This window comes from Suncus etruscus, chromosome X, assembly GCF_024139225.1.
Source record: "Suncus etruscus isolate mSunEtr1 chromosome X, mSunEtr1.pri.cur, whole genome shotgun sequence".
Taxonomy (NCBI): Eukaryota; Metazoa; Chordata; class Mammalia; order Eulipotyphla; family Soricidae; genus Suncus; species Suncus etruscus.
In genome coordinates this window covers 22559631-22577239 of record NC_064868.1, presented here as the reverse complement: position 1 = coordinate 22577239, position 17609 = coordinate 22559631, and the positions used below count along the sequence as shown (strand labels likewise).

The following is a 17609-nucleotide window of genomic DNA, read 5'->3' as shown; positions in this document are numbered from 1 at the left end:
TTCATAAGGGTCTATATTGGGTTTTGCAAGGCTCTAGTATCCTCCACTCTCATTGGGAGTGGTAAAATCTTCAACTCAAGGCTTACATTTCTTATCAATATGATGTGAGTTTTGGGGAGCATCAGCCTGCTTTCCATATATCTTTAAGGATGCTTTCTGGGGGAAAAGTACAGACTTTGGCTTTTTTGGATGGCCTTGGTGCTCAGTCCTTGGTATAGGCTTGGTACAGCCCTTGGTCAAGGGCTGGAATTCTTCCCTCAACTCTGCTTAGGTCTACCCATCTTTCTAAGACTGGTTTCACTCTGAAAACCCTAGAAGGGATGAGTATCTTTTTTTTGATTTTATCTATTCATGGTCTCCAGAGACCTAAAATAAGGAATTTTGTGGTACAAATAGCATGAGAGGAACAGTGACATCCTTCTTTATGAAAGAATTCACCTTTTCCTCTGGAAATGCCTGGAGCCCCCCTGCTGCAATTCACCAGCTAAGATCCTTTCACCCAACACCTTAGCCTCTGTGAGCCCATAGAGAAATAGGGTATGTCTTCTCAGGTATGCCAAGGTTTTCTTTGCTGCTCACAAAGGTGGGGCTCTGTGTAATACTTGCAAACTCAATATCTTCTTGTGATATTCCCATTGTGACTGGAAACTTCCAAAGAACAGTGAGAGGAATTAAAGGAGAAATGAACTGAAAATCATATTTATTGTGATTTAAGTGTTTCTACAGTTGGAACAGAATAAGTAAATACAAGTACATTTGATTTATCATGACAGAAAAAGCAAAATGAATAAAGCAATCCCAAAACTATCCATCACATTCAAGCCACTGTTTTCTGATCTCTTTCCCCTTGCGTGATATCCTCCCATATGATGAAAAGTCCCTTCTAAATATCCAGTTGCCTTGTTTTGCCACAAAATGTTTTGATCACAAGTTTTAAACTTTGTTATACAAATTAAAAACCTCCACCATAAACAGATAAAAAGACAACATCCTTGCATTGTGAATAAAAACAAAGATTGCCATTAGAGGGCAAACTGAGGGGAGCAAATTCAATGATCAATTTACTAGTGCGATAGGATAAAGAACATCAGAAGAAGGTTTTTCCCCTCCATTGCCATATCTCTATGTATTTAGGTGACTGTATGCTGTTAACAGAAGCCAAACTTCTGCCCATGACCTACTTATTGGAAGGGCTCTTGGACTTGACCTTGGAATGCTCACTGGCCTTGGCTGCAGAGGCAGCCCTGTTTATAGCTCTGGCTCTAGCTCTCTCTTCCTCATCTCTCAAAGCCTCCTCATATAAATCAGGGAAGGAAGCAGGGGTTGTATCATTGATCTTAGCCAGAATATCTAACACTTTCATCTTTGTGGTCTCAGCATGGGCTCTTGGACCCCAAGAGAACTCATAGAAGGGGGGATCACTGTGGGGAACTAACTGGTATTCGAGATACTTTTCTCGAACAAAATCCTGGGTGATAAGCTTTCGGGGCTCCCCAAAGATTAAGTGCCTCCTCCCAGCATAGATCCCCAGCATACTTAGAAAATCCCAGATCTCCTCTTCAGTTGCTCGGTTTCCCTTCATAAAGATCACACCTAAGAGTGTCATCAGAAGCCCCATCTTAGGCAAGCCCTCATCACCACTCATATGCCCTTCATCACTCATGAAGCCAAGCTTGCTAACAAGAGTATAGTAGTGGCCACTGGGCTCCATTTCTCTTAACTCCAGGCCAAACACCAGCTCCATGCGCTCAGAGACTCTCCTTAAGATTTCAGGGAAGTTATCTTTGTACTTCTTGCTGACAATCTTCAGCAATGCATTCCTGGTAATAGGTTCCTTCATTTTATACTTCTCTAGCAGAAACTGCACCACCATACATGTCTTCCTGATTAGGGGATCCTTGCGATTGCTCGCCATACAGAGAGCTGCCTGGGAGGTTCTTGGTTGATCCTCCTCCTGCCTATTAGCACTGACAATAGCCCTTGCACTTGGAATATCTAGATCAATAAAGCAGGCTCCCTTGTCTTCCTCAAGCTGCTCGGACACACCAACAATAGGACAGCTAGAATCTGTGTCCTTGAATGCAGCCGGGGTGGATGATGGCTGGTCATCCTCAGCAGCATTGTCCACTGCACCTATGATATTCTGAATCTCAGCCCGGGCCTGCTGACGCTTCTCTCGGGCCCGGAGCTTACTCTTCTGACCACGAGGCATGATGATAATGATGTGGAGTAGAGGACACTAGGCTGGGGATGGCAGTAGATGAGACTGGCACCTGAAAGAAGCAAGAGACAGGGTGAGTACCATGCACAGGGTCTTTCCTCCTTGTTTTTCCCCAGTTCACCTAGTGGTCTCCCTGAGACAACTTTCTAGCTTCTCACAAGTCTCCAAGTGTCCTAGTGAACCTATTCCCTGAGAATCTTATAGAGGAAGTTATAGTGAGTCTTGGGCCATAGATAGACTTTCCTGCCTGGCTATTGCTGGGATAATCAGAATGTCTGGGATGGTGTGTAAGTGCAGTATGAAACTCTCAGTGGAAATCAGGGCCTGATCTTAATTTTTGACAACGTACAGGAACATCACAATACTTTCATGCAAGTCCTGGAACTCACTCCATTTGCTTATTGATGAATTCAACTTTACAACAAAGCTCTATGTTTTCTTTTTCTTTTTTTTTTTTTTTTTTTTTGGTTTTTGGGCCACACCCGTTTGACGCTCAGGGGTTACTCCTGGCTATGTGCTCAGAAATCGCCCCTGGCTTGGGGGGACCATATGGGACGCCGGGGTCTTTGGTAGCGCTTACAAGGCAGACACCTTATCTCCAGCGCCACCTTCCCGGCCCGCTCTATGTTTTCTTAACTTTGATAACAAGAGTAGACAAAGAAACCCTTTATCAGCCTCAGTCTGACAACCAGTGCAGGTTTGGATATCCCTACACTGGATATAGAAGCCAGGACCCAGGCCATTTTCTGTTTTGTCCTCTCTCCTCTAGTTATTTGGGTGCTTTCTCAATCCACTGAGTTACCCCCTCAATTCCTGAAAGTATCTCAAGATGCCTTTGTCTCCTCTCCTCTCATTTGAGATGGCTTGTCTAGTCACCAGTGTCTACATCTCCCTGAGACCTATTAGGAAATAATGAGGAAACTATAGCCTCATCTGCCTTATTATTGCCAGTCTTTTATTTTTTGAGGGGCTATTATCCTAGTATGGAGAAGGCTTCATGAGGTCACTCCCTGGGAAATTTGGCCAGCACATCTATAGGTATCAATATTCTGCCCGCTTGAGTCTATTTGGCTTTGAGTGCAGAGAGCCTTCAGAGTCACCTCAGAATCAATCTGGATCTCGATAGTAATGCCTATTGGCATTTGAGCTTATGCGGCCTCAAATTGAATTAAGTGAGGGGCCTGTGCTGGAGTTTATTCCAATACCATGGTTATATGAGGTACTCCCTAGCCTGGCACTTTCTGCGAACTTTCTGCTGGCATAGCTGCCGTTTTCTATTGTTTCTGGGTTGGATTTCTGTCTGTACCTAATTGTGGTGTTGCTCGATAGCCCAGTTTATTGCTGATAAAGGCTCTAAAGTGAATCTTTAATGAATGCCAGTCCTTGTCCCCATCACCATTTCGGGTTGTAATCTGCATAGTATCTGGAATTTTACTGTCTCAGCCAACACAAGTTCAGTGTCCTTATTGAATTTCCCTGTGGATCTGGCACAAGTGTTTAGACTCCCTTAGTAAAGAAATACAAATTAATTTTCTGGAGAAAAGGAAGAGCACGGGTAGAGCTTAAAACCTTACATCAAATCAATCCTGTCATTTGCCTCCACTGTAAGCTGCAGACCTGTTCCCCTTGAAGATCTTGCCTCATAGCTTTCCTCTTACATACTTTTTGTCAATGAAGATATTGTGTTTCTCAAGAATTTCTTATATATAAATGTTAATATTATTTTCAATTTAAAGTTTAAAATATTCTGGCATTGACTTAGCAAATGGTTTCTTTTCTTTCATAAGACAGTATCTATAAACCTGAGAGGAGTAGGTCATTGGTCACTTATTAAAGTTTACTTCTGAGACAGGTAGTAACTTAAAATAGTATTTATTCAAAGTCATTGAGGTATCATAAAATTGTTTATATAAAAATAGAATGGTGAGAACTGCTAATATTGCATTAAGAGATGTGTAAATGCTAAAACAGACTCTGTTAAAGAGAAAGTATACCAAATTTTAATTTTTTAAATATGGAATATTGAAGTATTAAATAATATTAATAACAGTTAATTACTGTTTAGATAAACAATATTTGATATAAATATAAATTATGTAAATAAAATATCGATAAGCATATGGTAAACAATATTAATTAAACAGCTTTGTAGTATGAGCCTATATTTTCTAAAGAAATATAAAATTGTTTTATATTTATATAATATATATTTATATAATTTATATAATTGTTCTGCAGTAAAATAACATTATGATAAATCTGCTAAATCATACTTGGGCCTAAAATACTAAAGATGGACTGAGACATAGTACAGCAGGTAAGAAACTTACATACAGCACATCCAGATTAATACGTATTACTTCATATGGGACTCTAAGCCCTACCAGGATTGATCCCTGAGCAAAGCCTGGTATGGCAACCCCCTTTACCACCCCCTCCAACCAAAAAAACTTGAAAAGGCTTACAAGTTGATGAATTTTAAATAAAGGACATGCTTCCAAAATTGAAAAGTGACGAGATATAATTACTTGCTGGAACACATAGACTAATTACTCCTTTTAAAAATAAACTTGTCTTATTATAACTTTTGTTGTTTTTGCCACGCCTGGCTGCACTCAGCAGTTACTCCTGGCTCTGCACTCAGAAATTATTCCTGGTGGGGTCCTGGGACCATATGAGATGCCAGGGATCATACCTGGGTTGACCACATGCAAGACAAATCACCCTACCAATTGTGCTATTGCTCTGGCCCCCATATAGACTAACTTCTATATTTAAAAAAGATCCTAAAGTGATAGACTGTGGGATTAGGCTCTTGGCTGGCATGTGGTCTTCCTTGTTTTAATCCTTGGCAAGTCCAGGAGTTATCTCTGAGCATAGTCCTTTGTTTTTTGAAAATTAAAAACAAAAAAGAAGAAAGGAAAGAATTGAAGAATGAAAAGGTAAAAAAGGCAGTACAGAGATAATGTTGCATGTGTCATATGAATCAGATCCTGATTCAGACCCCATTACCACAGTATCACTGGAGCACTGTCAGGTGCAGTCCTGGAGACAATCAGCAATTAGCATTGCTGGGTGGCTTAGGTAATTCCTTGGCACTACAGGTCAGAAGAGGACCATATTCTTGGGCCTTTCTGTTGAACCACAAGACAGGTTGACTGAGACTCACCAGGAGGCCCCTCTCACAAAATTAAAAAAAAATAAAATAGAGCACACACAAATCCACAGGAGCTTCTCAGGAGCTTAGTGTACTTGACTGATTATCATATGACCACAAATTCAAATTTGGTTTCTGATATATTCTGAACATACTACAGGAAACTCTGCTGTTTGAACTTGACAACTCTGCCACTCCATAGTTTGACCACAGCCACATGTGTGTACACATCAAAAAATTGAGGTGCAACCTCAGAGGAGTTCTGCAACTTAATGATAGGTGATATTCATGTCCAGGAAGTTCACTTTCTGGCAAGCACACAGCGGAATCTTGTTGCCCTAACTAAGAGTGCAAACCTAAGCAAGCAACAAAGGAATGTAAACCTCAATAAGTACCAAAACTGAGTGTGAGAGCATCATCGCCTGATGTGTGACCCCCAATGAGTGCCACAGCTGAAGTGGGAGTGCCATTGTTAGAAAGATAAACATGTTGGAAAAACATAAGAGAATATGCAAAAAACAGTGCGGTGAGAATAGACCTGCTGCACAAAGAGATATGTCAGTAGACAAACGAGAGTAAAGTCTTTAATGATCCTTAGCAGGATAGTTCTTGAGCGAAAATTAGAGAAATTTGTAATGTAGGAAACAAGCAGCTCTGTAACTAGGTTTCCTACTCCAAACTTTGCAGGGAATTGGATCCTATGGCAGTGGAGTTGAGAAGACAATGCAGCATCCAAGCTCAGATTCAGAATTGCCAGATAAAAAGAACTCTGATCTCTGCATTAAGAGCTGCTTTCTGATAAAGTGAAATTCACAGTGTCCCTTCTGTATCAGTATTGGAAAGCACAGTACCTGAAAAGAAAAAAGAGAGAGGGAGAAGGATAAAAAACGAGTGCGATAGAGGCAGGAGGTGGATTAGGAAGAAAGTGGGACATTGGTGCATTGGTGGCAGGAAATGTGCACTTTTGAAGGGTGTTGGACGTTGTATGACAGAAACTTAGTCAAGAACAACTTTGTAACATTGTATCTCATGGCGATCAAATTGAAATAACCATGGTTCTTAAATAAAGAAATTACTTTCATAATAAAGAAAAGAAAATGCCATAGAGGTTGGCAGAGGAAGGGCAAGCAGTAAGGCAGAATATGGTACAGTGGAGTAGGACAGGGGGAGGATGGGAGGAGAGAAACTAGGGCATTGGTGATAGGAAATGTGCACTAGTGAAGAGTGTTATACACTGTATGACTGAAAATCATGAGCGGCTTTGTAACTGTATCATGGTGATTTAATTAAATAATTTATTTATAAATCAAAAACTTCAAATTCACATCTTCAAAAATTCAGCTAACAGATTCACTCTATAAAGGAAAAGACACTCTTTTCTTGAGTGTTCCTGATCTTTTCTGGTTATCTGATAACACTCAGATAAATGATTATATTATCCTCAAATACTATTTTTCCACACCTTTGTTACAAAATTAATTCATTCTGCAGTGTTCCTGCTATATCATTGTTCACAGAAGCAGTGTTTAGGGTACCGAGCCTATTTATCTCCTAAGACATGTGTTTTGTGAGTGGTGAGAAGAGAAAGGACTGGAAAACTCAGACTGGGTTGAGCATCAAAGGAAGGAATAGTGTGTGGGAGGAGGGAGGATGTCTGGAGCTAAGCCAGGGGTCCATTACCAGCAAGGTCATTTACCAGCCTCATGAACTTGAAATACTTGCAGATTATTCATCTGTGAAAGGAATCTGCTTAGACCTACCCAGGAGGAATGTTCAAGTATATGCTCCAAATGTGAAGCACCTGCCATCCATCTGATTAATAATATTGATCTTTAATGAATAGCAGTGAGGATAGGATTGTTATGAACACAAAATAGTACTTTCACATCACAATTTATTTTTAATCCAGTAGCACAAAATGGATAGTGCACACGACACAAACAACATAAGAGCCTTTTAAATAACAAAAATTAAAATACCCTTTTAATAAAAGGATAAGGAAAACCATGAATTAGACAAATTTACTTAATTTTTGCCTTTATTAAATGATTCCAAAGATTTCACTGTGGTCTTTTTATGTCGCTGAGAAAGTCCCTATAAAGTGCCTTATCTATGGGTCATAAAGAGAATATATTTTATTTCCTGTAGATTCATGAATTTCTTTTATATATACCACAACTCATTAAAATAAAAAATATAAGATTCATACATTCATAAATTTACATTTCAAGCTAAATATGATTTCTTCTGGGGACAAAAGGAATAAAGAATAAATATGAGAGAGAATGCTATGTTTCATCAGGCTAGAGTGCAGGTTTTGCACACAAGCTATCTAGGTTCAATCTCAGTACAGTTTGCCCCTGACCAGGATTGGGAATTTCCTCCAAGCCCAGAAACAGGTGTAGCACCTAGCACATGCTGGGTATCACCCAAAAGCCAAAGGACAAAAAAAGAAAATGTAGGAAGGAAAGGACTAGTTTAAAACAGGAAATCCAATAAAACATGTACTCATAGTTTCCACCAGCCCCATGGTTCTCCGCTAGAAGGCTGGCCGCTCTTTTCCAAAACAAGCAATACTTCTTATTTTTATAAATAAGTAATTTATTTATAAATTAAAAAATTTAAATTCACATCTCCAAAAATTCTAACAGATTCACTCTATAAAAAGACAGAAAAGATACTCTTTTCTTGAGTGTTCCTGGTCTTTTCTGGTTATCTGATAATACTGAGATAGATGATCATATTATCCTCACATACTATTTTTCTGCACTTTTGTTATAAAATTAATTCATTCTGCAATATTGCCACTATATTATTGTACACAGAAGTAGTGTTTAGGGTACAGACCCTATTTATCTCCTAAGATAAAGTGATAAAATGGTGATCTCTTTCATCTTCATGCTTTCAGTGTGGGCTTTGAACCCCACGGGAACCTATAGCGTGAGCAATCACTGTGGACCCTTTCTTGCACTAAGTCTTGGGCACTGAGGTTTCATTGTTTTTTTTTTAAGTTTTTTGGGGGGGTCAACCTCTGTGGCGCTCAGAGGTTACTCCTGGCTCTGTGCTCAGAAATTGCTCCTGGCAGGCACGGGTATCATATTGGATGCCAGGGTTCAAACCTACATAGGTCTTGGGTCAGCCACTTGCAAGGCAAAATTCCCTACCACTGAGCTATCTCTTCGGCCCCTTGGGCATTGAGTTTTATGGAATCCCTGAAGATTAAGTTTTATGTAATCCCTAAAGATCAAGTGTTCTCCTTTTATGAGCCTCATCCCAATACCTTCATTTCCTTTAGAACCACCAGTAGGAAATATTTGGGGGCATGAGTCTGGCAATCCCACACCTGGACTTCTCCAATGGATAGAAGGGGTCTCTTTGAGGTTACTCTTTTATGTCAGATGCATACTTTAATTCTTATGCAGTGTTTCCCCTTTGCTTTCTGTAGGTGCTGTCCAAGGTCCCATCTGCTTCCTTGAAAACAGCCTCTCACACCAAACCCATCAACTTCCTGGACACCTGACATGACATATGGGTTCACCTCATCTTGCCACTCTGTTTGGAGTCCATTAGAGGTTTGTTTCAAGGAGTAGGCAGTCTGTGGGGTTCTAGCATATTAGGATGGGGAACTCGTTTTGTTTTCTAGAAGGATTGATTTTTCCTATTTCAACCCCATCATGTCTTCAGTAATTCCATGGGAGAACATGGGGTGCAATTTAGCTATCCAGGTTTACCAGTCCTATTTGAGCCAAAGTTAGTATCATTGTTCCAATGTTCAACTGGTTCTGAGATGAATTTCTGTACTTATATACAATTATTTTGATACTTACTAGTCTATTTTTGTTTGTTTTGATAAGTAGTAATTGCACACTTACTTATAACAAGAAGGTATGTGTATATGTAAATATGTATGTAACAGGTGAAGTATAATGTGATGCTTTGATATAAATATATATTGGAAAATGAGCACTAAACTATATCAACCACCATATCTATCAACCACCATACTTGCCATTTTTGGGGGTGTGGTAAAATATTATAAAGCATTTTCAATAACATAAATCAGGCACAGAAAAGCAAAGAAAAATATCTTATAATCTTAAGGTTCCATCCCTGATACCCTTCATGGTCCCCAAGTCCAAAAGGAGTGATTCTTGATGGAAGGACTATGAGTCAGCCCCTCGTACCACTTGATATACTCCCCAAAGAAAATAAATGATGCAGAATAATTCTGTAAATCAAAATACCTCAAAATCTTTGGATATTATTTCTCTACTTTACCAATATGTATGTATATAAATAAAATTGTGTGTTTATGTGTATGCACATTCATGTATGTAGATATTTAAATAGCCAGGACCATCGATGAGCTTAGTAGTCAAAGACAGTTTTTCCATGGTGGAGCACAGGCCACATACATATACACTCACTTACTCTTTTACGAGCTTAAAAAGTCTTTTTAATTCTAAAGATACAGTGCTTTTTCTCCTATAACTAACAGCTACCTATTTGAAAAATAAACACCAATGAAGGTAGCTCTTTGATCGCCTAGTCACCAAAAGAATTTATCTTGATGCCTAGCTACAAAAAAGTCCTGCCTCTTTATGCCTAATTTCAAAAAATTGCCTCACAAAGAGAGATCACTTTTCATTTGAATAAAGACCATTAGATAACAAAACTAAACACCCCAGCTACCAGATGAATGATGTGAACAAGGGATGCTAAAAAACTTTTCAATCATTAGTTATTAGTAGTCATTATTTTCAGATAATAATTAGTCATTATTTTCAGAAGAACATGGATGTGATGGGTTGTCTCTGCTTAGCTATATAAAGTAGTGAAATATCATGGTCTCTGCAATAACTTTAGCAGATGAGCACTTCATTATGATTTAATGCTTATCAAATAGTAAAGTTGTATTATTTTCTCCTATATTTAGTGGAGAGTCAGTTTTGAGTTGGCAGGATATTTTATTTTTAATTATTCACCCTTAGCAGATCTGTCATTAAAGACAAAGTTCCAGAGTTGAAGAGGCAGATAGAACTACTTTCATTCTCTCTAAAAGGTTCTGGATGAGAATAAAAATAGTGAACCAAAATTTGGAGCAGTAGACCTCCTTATACATAGGAAATATGCAGCCAGAATAACTTCTGAAAATGTCCCAAGCTATGACCTCAACTAATACACGAGAAAAGCTTAGGGAAATTGGGGGAGTGTGTGACCTTCACCATTGACTAAAAAATTGGAGAGCTACGAGAGAGTAAAATGAACATGCAAGGAGTCTGTAGTTATTCTCATGACAGTATACTTCAAGGGTGGAGAAACCCTGTATCTCTTAGGCCAAAGGAATTCCCTTTCTAATTTCCCCAATATTTACTGTGCCTATGCAGGAAAAAAAAGAAGCAGCACAAAATAAATTTTTGGTTTTGTTATTATTATTGTTGTTTTTATTATTGCTCTATTTTGCTTTTATTTCAGGACCATGGTTATTATGTGGTGCTTGTCTTTATTGCTGTAGTTAGTGCTCATTAGATATTTTTGTTTGATTTTTCTTTTTGTATTGTTGTGGTGTTTCTCTTTCTTTTTCCCTTTATTCTCTTAAACTGATGTTTAGAGCCTCTAGAAGGACTTTGCCCATTTTTGACTTGTTTGATTTTTACCCCACTTTATTTCTTTTCTTCTCTTCAAACAGAACCACATAACTTGAACCATCTTGTTCCACCTCTCAAATTGAGGGGGAAATAATGGAGGGTACCAAGACCAAACAGTTGTATTATCACTAAGTAGTAATAAAAATGATCGGACTTAAACACCAAATCCAAAGCCAACGACAACAGAATCGCTACCCAACCTACAACAAGCTAGACACAGAGGGGACCATTTATACTAGCAGCCTGGGGGGTAAGGGAGGAGGATATCGGAGGCATACTGGGAACTGGTGTGGAGGGAGGACAACTTTGGAGGTGGGAATTCCCCTGATTCAATGTTGATGTGTACCTAAAATATTACTGTGAAAGATATGTAATCCACTTTGGTCAAAATAAAAATTATTATTATAAAAAATTGTAGTGTTGCTTATTATTCTCTTCTTGGCACCAAAAGATAGAGATACTTAAAAAGGGTTTGGGGTTTCTATTTCAAGTATAACTGCTTATTACAAAAGAGGAAGTTCAAAATGCTCACAGTTTTCTTAGTGCATTCTGTCTCAGAAATTACCAGCTTAAAATAATGCATATGACAAAATATTTTGAGGTATCAAATTTTGTTTCCCTTCAGAGTAAATAAGCAGTTTGGTGACATGTAGCTAAAGGATTTTATATTGTAATTCTCCCTTCTAACTCTTTGCTTTCTAAGAATGACTTTTTAAAAAATTATTAAATTGTCTGCTAAGATGGAATTTTATCCAGTTCATGAATCGGTTAATAAAGTGAATTAGTTTTGAACCAACACATTCTTATAGATCTTAGAAGGGCCTAATTTCAACCAAGTAAAGTATGGGTGCTTGCGGGAGTTGTGTTAATATTTATGGATAAATATTAGTTGTATTGTTAAGAGAAAAAATGAGGTGTGGAAGAACTCAGATAATTAAAAGTACTTTATTTGGGAGCTGGAGAAATAGTGCAGTCAAAGGGCACTTACCTTGCATGAAGCGACCCAGCTTCTGTCCCTGGAATCCCATATGATCCCCTGAGCACAGTCAGGAGTAATCTGAGCACAGTGCCAGGAGGAACCCCTGAATATCTCTTTAAACTTATATAATGTTACAGACCAATATTATTTCAAATAAAAATAGAAATAATATATATGTAACTTTTTTATTTTTCTGTATTGCCTCAAAGCTACTTTCATATTTTAAACAATGTCTCCCATATTTTTGCCAATTGCTCCTGTACTTCATTTTTTACAGAGAAGCATTTGAAGGTAATTCTGGCATAAAAAATCTTATGAATCAAATTTCTTTAGTTTGGAAAAGTAATGTCTGTTGGAACTCGTATCACCTAGGTAGGAAGGCAGAAGTAACAAAGAAATGTATGTGACCATAGGAAAAAATATTTTTGTGTGGGTGCACATTTGTGGCTGCTTAGGGGATACTTTTGGTTCTGCATTCAGGAACTACTACTGGTGGGCTCAGGGGATCATTTTGAATGCCAGGGATTAAATTTGGGTTGGCTGCATGTTGGCAGTTACTCTATCCACTATACTATCTCTCTAGCCCCCCAAATTAGGAATTTGTATAAAAGCCTGAGCATCCATAAAAGGCAATGCTTCTATTCATTTGAAATAGAGCAATTAAAGTGTGTGAATATGAACTATATCAAAATAGAAAGTTTATCATAAATCAGATACATTTTATTTTTCTTGCCTCAATATGAAGAAATAAAATATTTTTCTATTTTGATCCCCAGTAATGCTAATAATGGCACTGGCATGCTATCCAGGCTTTCCAGCTAATACTTTTATTGACATTTGTAACAAATTGAAAAGACCTCTAACCCAAGTCATATTTTGTAGTATATTTTTGGTTTATAGGTCTATATATATTATTGCTAGAGTTTGATATTGGTATATTGTTAATCATGTGTGCTACAATTAAATATATTTTATTATAATTTGTATATTAAATAGCCTATGATCAGCTATAAGAATGACAAATCAGATTGGAGAGCTTTGGGGTGCTACACTCTCTGGCTGTCAAGGTGATACTCCTAACTCTGCAGTCAGAAATTACTTCTGACAGACTCAGGGGTCCATATGGGATGCAGGGGATCAAACCCAGTTTGGCCAAGTTCAAGGCAAAATACCCTACCTTTTGTGCTATTACTCTGGCCCCTACAGACTGGAAATTTTGTTATGTATGAGGAGAGGGCTGAATTTTGAGGGAAGAGGGTAAGAAACTTTGTTATATGGTGGCCTAAAACAAGAAAAGTGGGTCCATGGATGAAACTCAAATGGCGTAGCATATCTCTTATATGTGAGAGGCTCTAATTTTGTTCCTTGGTACTGCAGTGCCCCTGGGTGCCACTGGGAATGTCACACCTCTGTCGAATAAAGTAATAGAAACAGTGCTGGGGAATGTGATTTGGTGTTCAAAAATAAACACACACTGCAAAGAATGGTGACAAAAGTTTATTTTTATGCACATAAAATATGTTGTGGGAAAGTGAGGTCTCGTTCTCAGAAAATTCAGGTATCTGGAACGCTCCTGTCAAGTTATTCTCAATAAGTATTTCTGTATTTGCTGCTTAACAAAACAGACAACATGGAGGTGGCATACTGGCTTTCAATGATGCTGGTATTGAACTAACAACTATTGTTAATTTATTCTTTCATTGTGACTGGTCACAGGATCATTCTTATGTACAGCTATGTAGTAACAGAAAAGTAGTATCGCCATGAACAAAGTTATTGTCTGTCATATATATTGTTATTTACTAGGAGTGAGGGAGATATAATACTGATATTGTATATGTTAAATACTAGTATCATATATTATCTTATATATTTTCTTTGCACAGAGCTTATTTGGTTTAATACTCAGGTTCAATTTATGGTCTCCCTAGCACTCAGAGTAGCCCTTTAGTATAGAGTCAAGAATAGTTCCTGAGCACTGCAGGGTATTACTCTCCCCAAATAAATAAGACCTAATTGGTGCTCAATTATAAAGCAATCATTTAAATTTGTTATGAAAACAACCTTCTTTATCTCTTGGGTAGGTTTTAAAGAAAGTTGGATTTGCCTTTTAGGTTTTCATTTATGCAGCCATGCTATGTCAAAAGTGCTCTCAAATACTCTATCAAACTTAATTTTCTAAAGTGATCTTGTAAAATATCCCTGGAGGGCTCAGCATATTCATTTAGTAGCACCTTTCTGTGCTCATCTTTTAAAAATATCTTAATTGTGTTTGAATATCACTGTGTTTATAGCTTATGGTGTATATGTAATTTTTTGTTTTTAATTGAGATTCTGTGATTTACTATATTAATAATTGTTTCTCATGCACAGAATTCTAACACCACACCCATCTCCAACGTATCCATCTCCCTCCTCCAAATTCCTCAAAGCCTCTCCTCAGCCCCAACTCAGTTGTGTGAAGATGGTCTCCCATTATGTTGCCTTTGGACTTTCTTTGCTACCTTGCTGTATCTTTACATTATACATAGAAGATCATTTTGTATCTACCTCGGGTTTTTTTGACTGAATCACTCAGCATAATACACTCTAGTATCATCCAAATTGATTCAAATTACATGATTTCTTTCTTATAGCTGCATAGTATTCTGTTGTGTAACACAGCTTATTGATCCATTAATCTTTATTTGGTCGTTTGGATTGACTTCTTGTCTTGGATAATGCACTAAGTGCAGTGATGAACCAAGGTGTACATATATTTTTTCAGATGAATGTTTTGGTGTTTGAGGATAGATGCAAAGAAGTGATATCACTGGATTGTATTGTAGTTTTATTTCTACTTTTTGGATAGCTATTCATAAGATTGAACCAGATGAATTTCCCACCAACAGTGGATGAGGTTTCTTTTCTCACCACAACTTTGCCAACATTGGCTATATGTACAATTCTTAAAATGTGTTATTTTTACAAGCATGAGATGGCATCTCATTGTTTTGATTTGCATTTGTGTTGAGTGAAGATGAGCAATTTTTAATATGTTTGTTGGCCATCCATATGTCTTCCTTGAGAAAATTCATTCATTTCCTCACACCTTATATGGATGAGATCATTGGATTCTCTGTTGGTGACTTTTGTGTCTTATAGATCAATAGACCCTTTATCTTATGTATTGTGTGCAAATAATTTATCCTATTCAGTAGGGTGTCATTTTTATAAGAGTCAGAGTTCCTTTAGCTCGGCAAAAGCTTTTTAATTTGATATAGTCCCATATCTGTCTATTTTTATGTGTTGTCTTTGCCACTGTGATCATGTTGTTGATGATTTCTCTGCGATCATTTCCTGGAGAGTTCTGCTAATGTTTTCATTCAATGTATTTTATGGATTCTGGCCTAATCTCAAGAAACTTTGTCCACTCTGAGTTTACATTTATGGAGGGTGTGAAGTACAGTTCTGGTTTTATTTTCTTTACATGTTTGCACTAATTTTGAACATTCCAGAGTCTTCCCCCTTCTGTTTAGGCATAATAAAAATCTTAACTTCTAAGTCCTGACCTCCTTCCATGTGCCTGAATTCACAAGCCACTTTCACAGGTGTATCGGGCATAGGAAAAAAAACTAGAATTTTTTCCTGGAGAAAGTTTTGGTATTAAAGGCAGCAGACGGATGGTGAATTATCGTGGCCTATTTTTCAAAGATTATAAGTCCAGAAACACTTTAATTTTCATAGAAGGATACTGGAATTTTGAGGAATTCAGCCTTGCAGATATGTGCTACTCAGTGATTTCCATGTTTTTCCTCTTTAGCTAAGGATTGGATGCTTTGATTATTGATCATGGGGGTTGGAGTGATAGCACAGCGGTAAGTCATTTGCCTTGCACGTGGCCAACATGAGAAGGACCCTGGTTCAATCCTGGCATCCCATATGGTCGCCTGAGCCTGCAAGGAGCAACTTCTGAGCGCAGAGTCAGGAGTAACCCCTGAATGCCACTGGGTGTGACCAAAAAATGATTATTGATCATGTAAGTAAACTGGACAGTTGAGCCTAGCATCTGTAGGCATAATTATTAAACTAAGAGTTATTTCAATGGAGATAAATAAAAGTTAAGTGTTTGTTTCAGTGTCTAGGAGCTCAGTGGTCATTCTCCAATAACATATCCCTTTAAAATGTTATTGATGATGTCAGATTTGTTCCTACTCCTCCTGCTGTCTAACTTCAATTACATTTCAAGAGATATTATATCTTTTAAAAATTAAGACTAATCATCAGCTCATTTGGAGCACATTTGAGACTGGATGTGTTGTGGTGTGAGGAATGGGACTCTACTCATTAGTATTTAAACTCCTCTATCTGAAAGGGATAGGACCTCTGAAGCACAACTGCAGAGAGTTGGAAGGTTCAATTCAACAGTGAGTACCTCTGGGATACTTGTTAAACACCAGCACCTGGGCAGAGTCAGCTTTTAAATAACCCTAGATCTAGGGAGAACAAGGGAATCCTCAGCAAATGAAGTCCACAAACCGTTCTCAGCTTGTTTTAATGTCATTCACATTCTTTTATCAAGACCATTTATAGTGTTTTTGCAATTGTCTGTGATTCAATTTGGCATGTTGAGAAAAAAAGAGAACAAAAAGACAGAAGGTCTGCCCCATGTTGGAAGGTAGAGAACTGTGGGCTCCAATTTGCACCAGGGATCTAGTCCCATGTGTTTCATATATTATCCATGTAAACTTGAGAACATTTGGAGTTCATCATCTGCAAAATATGCCCAATAAGCCCTATAATATAGCACTGTTGAACTGTATGTAATAGATATGAAGTATATGACAAAGTAAAGAGAATTGAATTTAATAATTTTTAACCATTTTAAGCACCTCTTCTTATTGAAGATTTATATTTAACTCAGGTGATATCACAGAATATGCAATTTTCCAGGATAAATAAAAGCATGTTTGCCCACAATGCATAGTGACTAAAACCAACTAACATTCCTACCATTTGAGAATAAAGTACTTAAAGTGGTCAGAGAAGTATCCACAGTTCGATGTAACCCAGAGGTCCTAGAGTTTGTGTCTAAGCCCAGTATCTTCCTTTCTTTGTGCCTTTATTTTCATTAATTTATTCACGACCAAACATGGTGTCTTTCTTTACTTCTTCAAGATAACATAACTAAAATTAATTTTACATGCATTGGAATTTAGCCCTCTCTTCCACAAATATAGGAGAAAAATAACAATGATTTCCTTGATAGCTAACATCAAGGGACTGCAATAATTTTTCCATACATTCCACGAAGACATAAAATCTAACTCTACTTCACCTCCCCATCTCATCCCTTTGGTATTGGGCTGTGCTGAGTGATGGATGGTCACATATGCATCTACTGTTGTGATATTTGCTAAGGATTGCATTCTGTGGTTGTTGTTGCACACATTCTAACTGTAGTGCTCATTTAGTGTCAAGGTGGTGCCCACACATGTTCGCCAGGGGTCATGACTACCTCACCATGAAACTCACACTTTTTTTTTAGCTCTGGCATTTACTAGGTGTTGCTTTCCTTTAGTTGTGGTGTTTACACATAAGTGTTCAGTATAACCAGAAATTACC

At 37.7% G+C, this 17609-nt stretch overlaps 1 protein-coding gene across 1 annotated transcript; it reads right to left on the bottom strand.

The window, feature by feature from the left end:
• Window positions 1–1177: 1177 nt before the first annotated feature.
• Window positions 1178–2212, bottom strand: LOC125998772 (melanoma-associated antigen B4-like). The gene has a single exon (XM_049766839.1). The coding sequence runs from the start codon at window positions 2210–2212 to the stop codon at window positions 1178–1180; it is 1035 nt and encodes a 344-aa protein (XP_049622796.1).
• Window positions 2213–17609: the final 15397 nt, after the last annotated feature.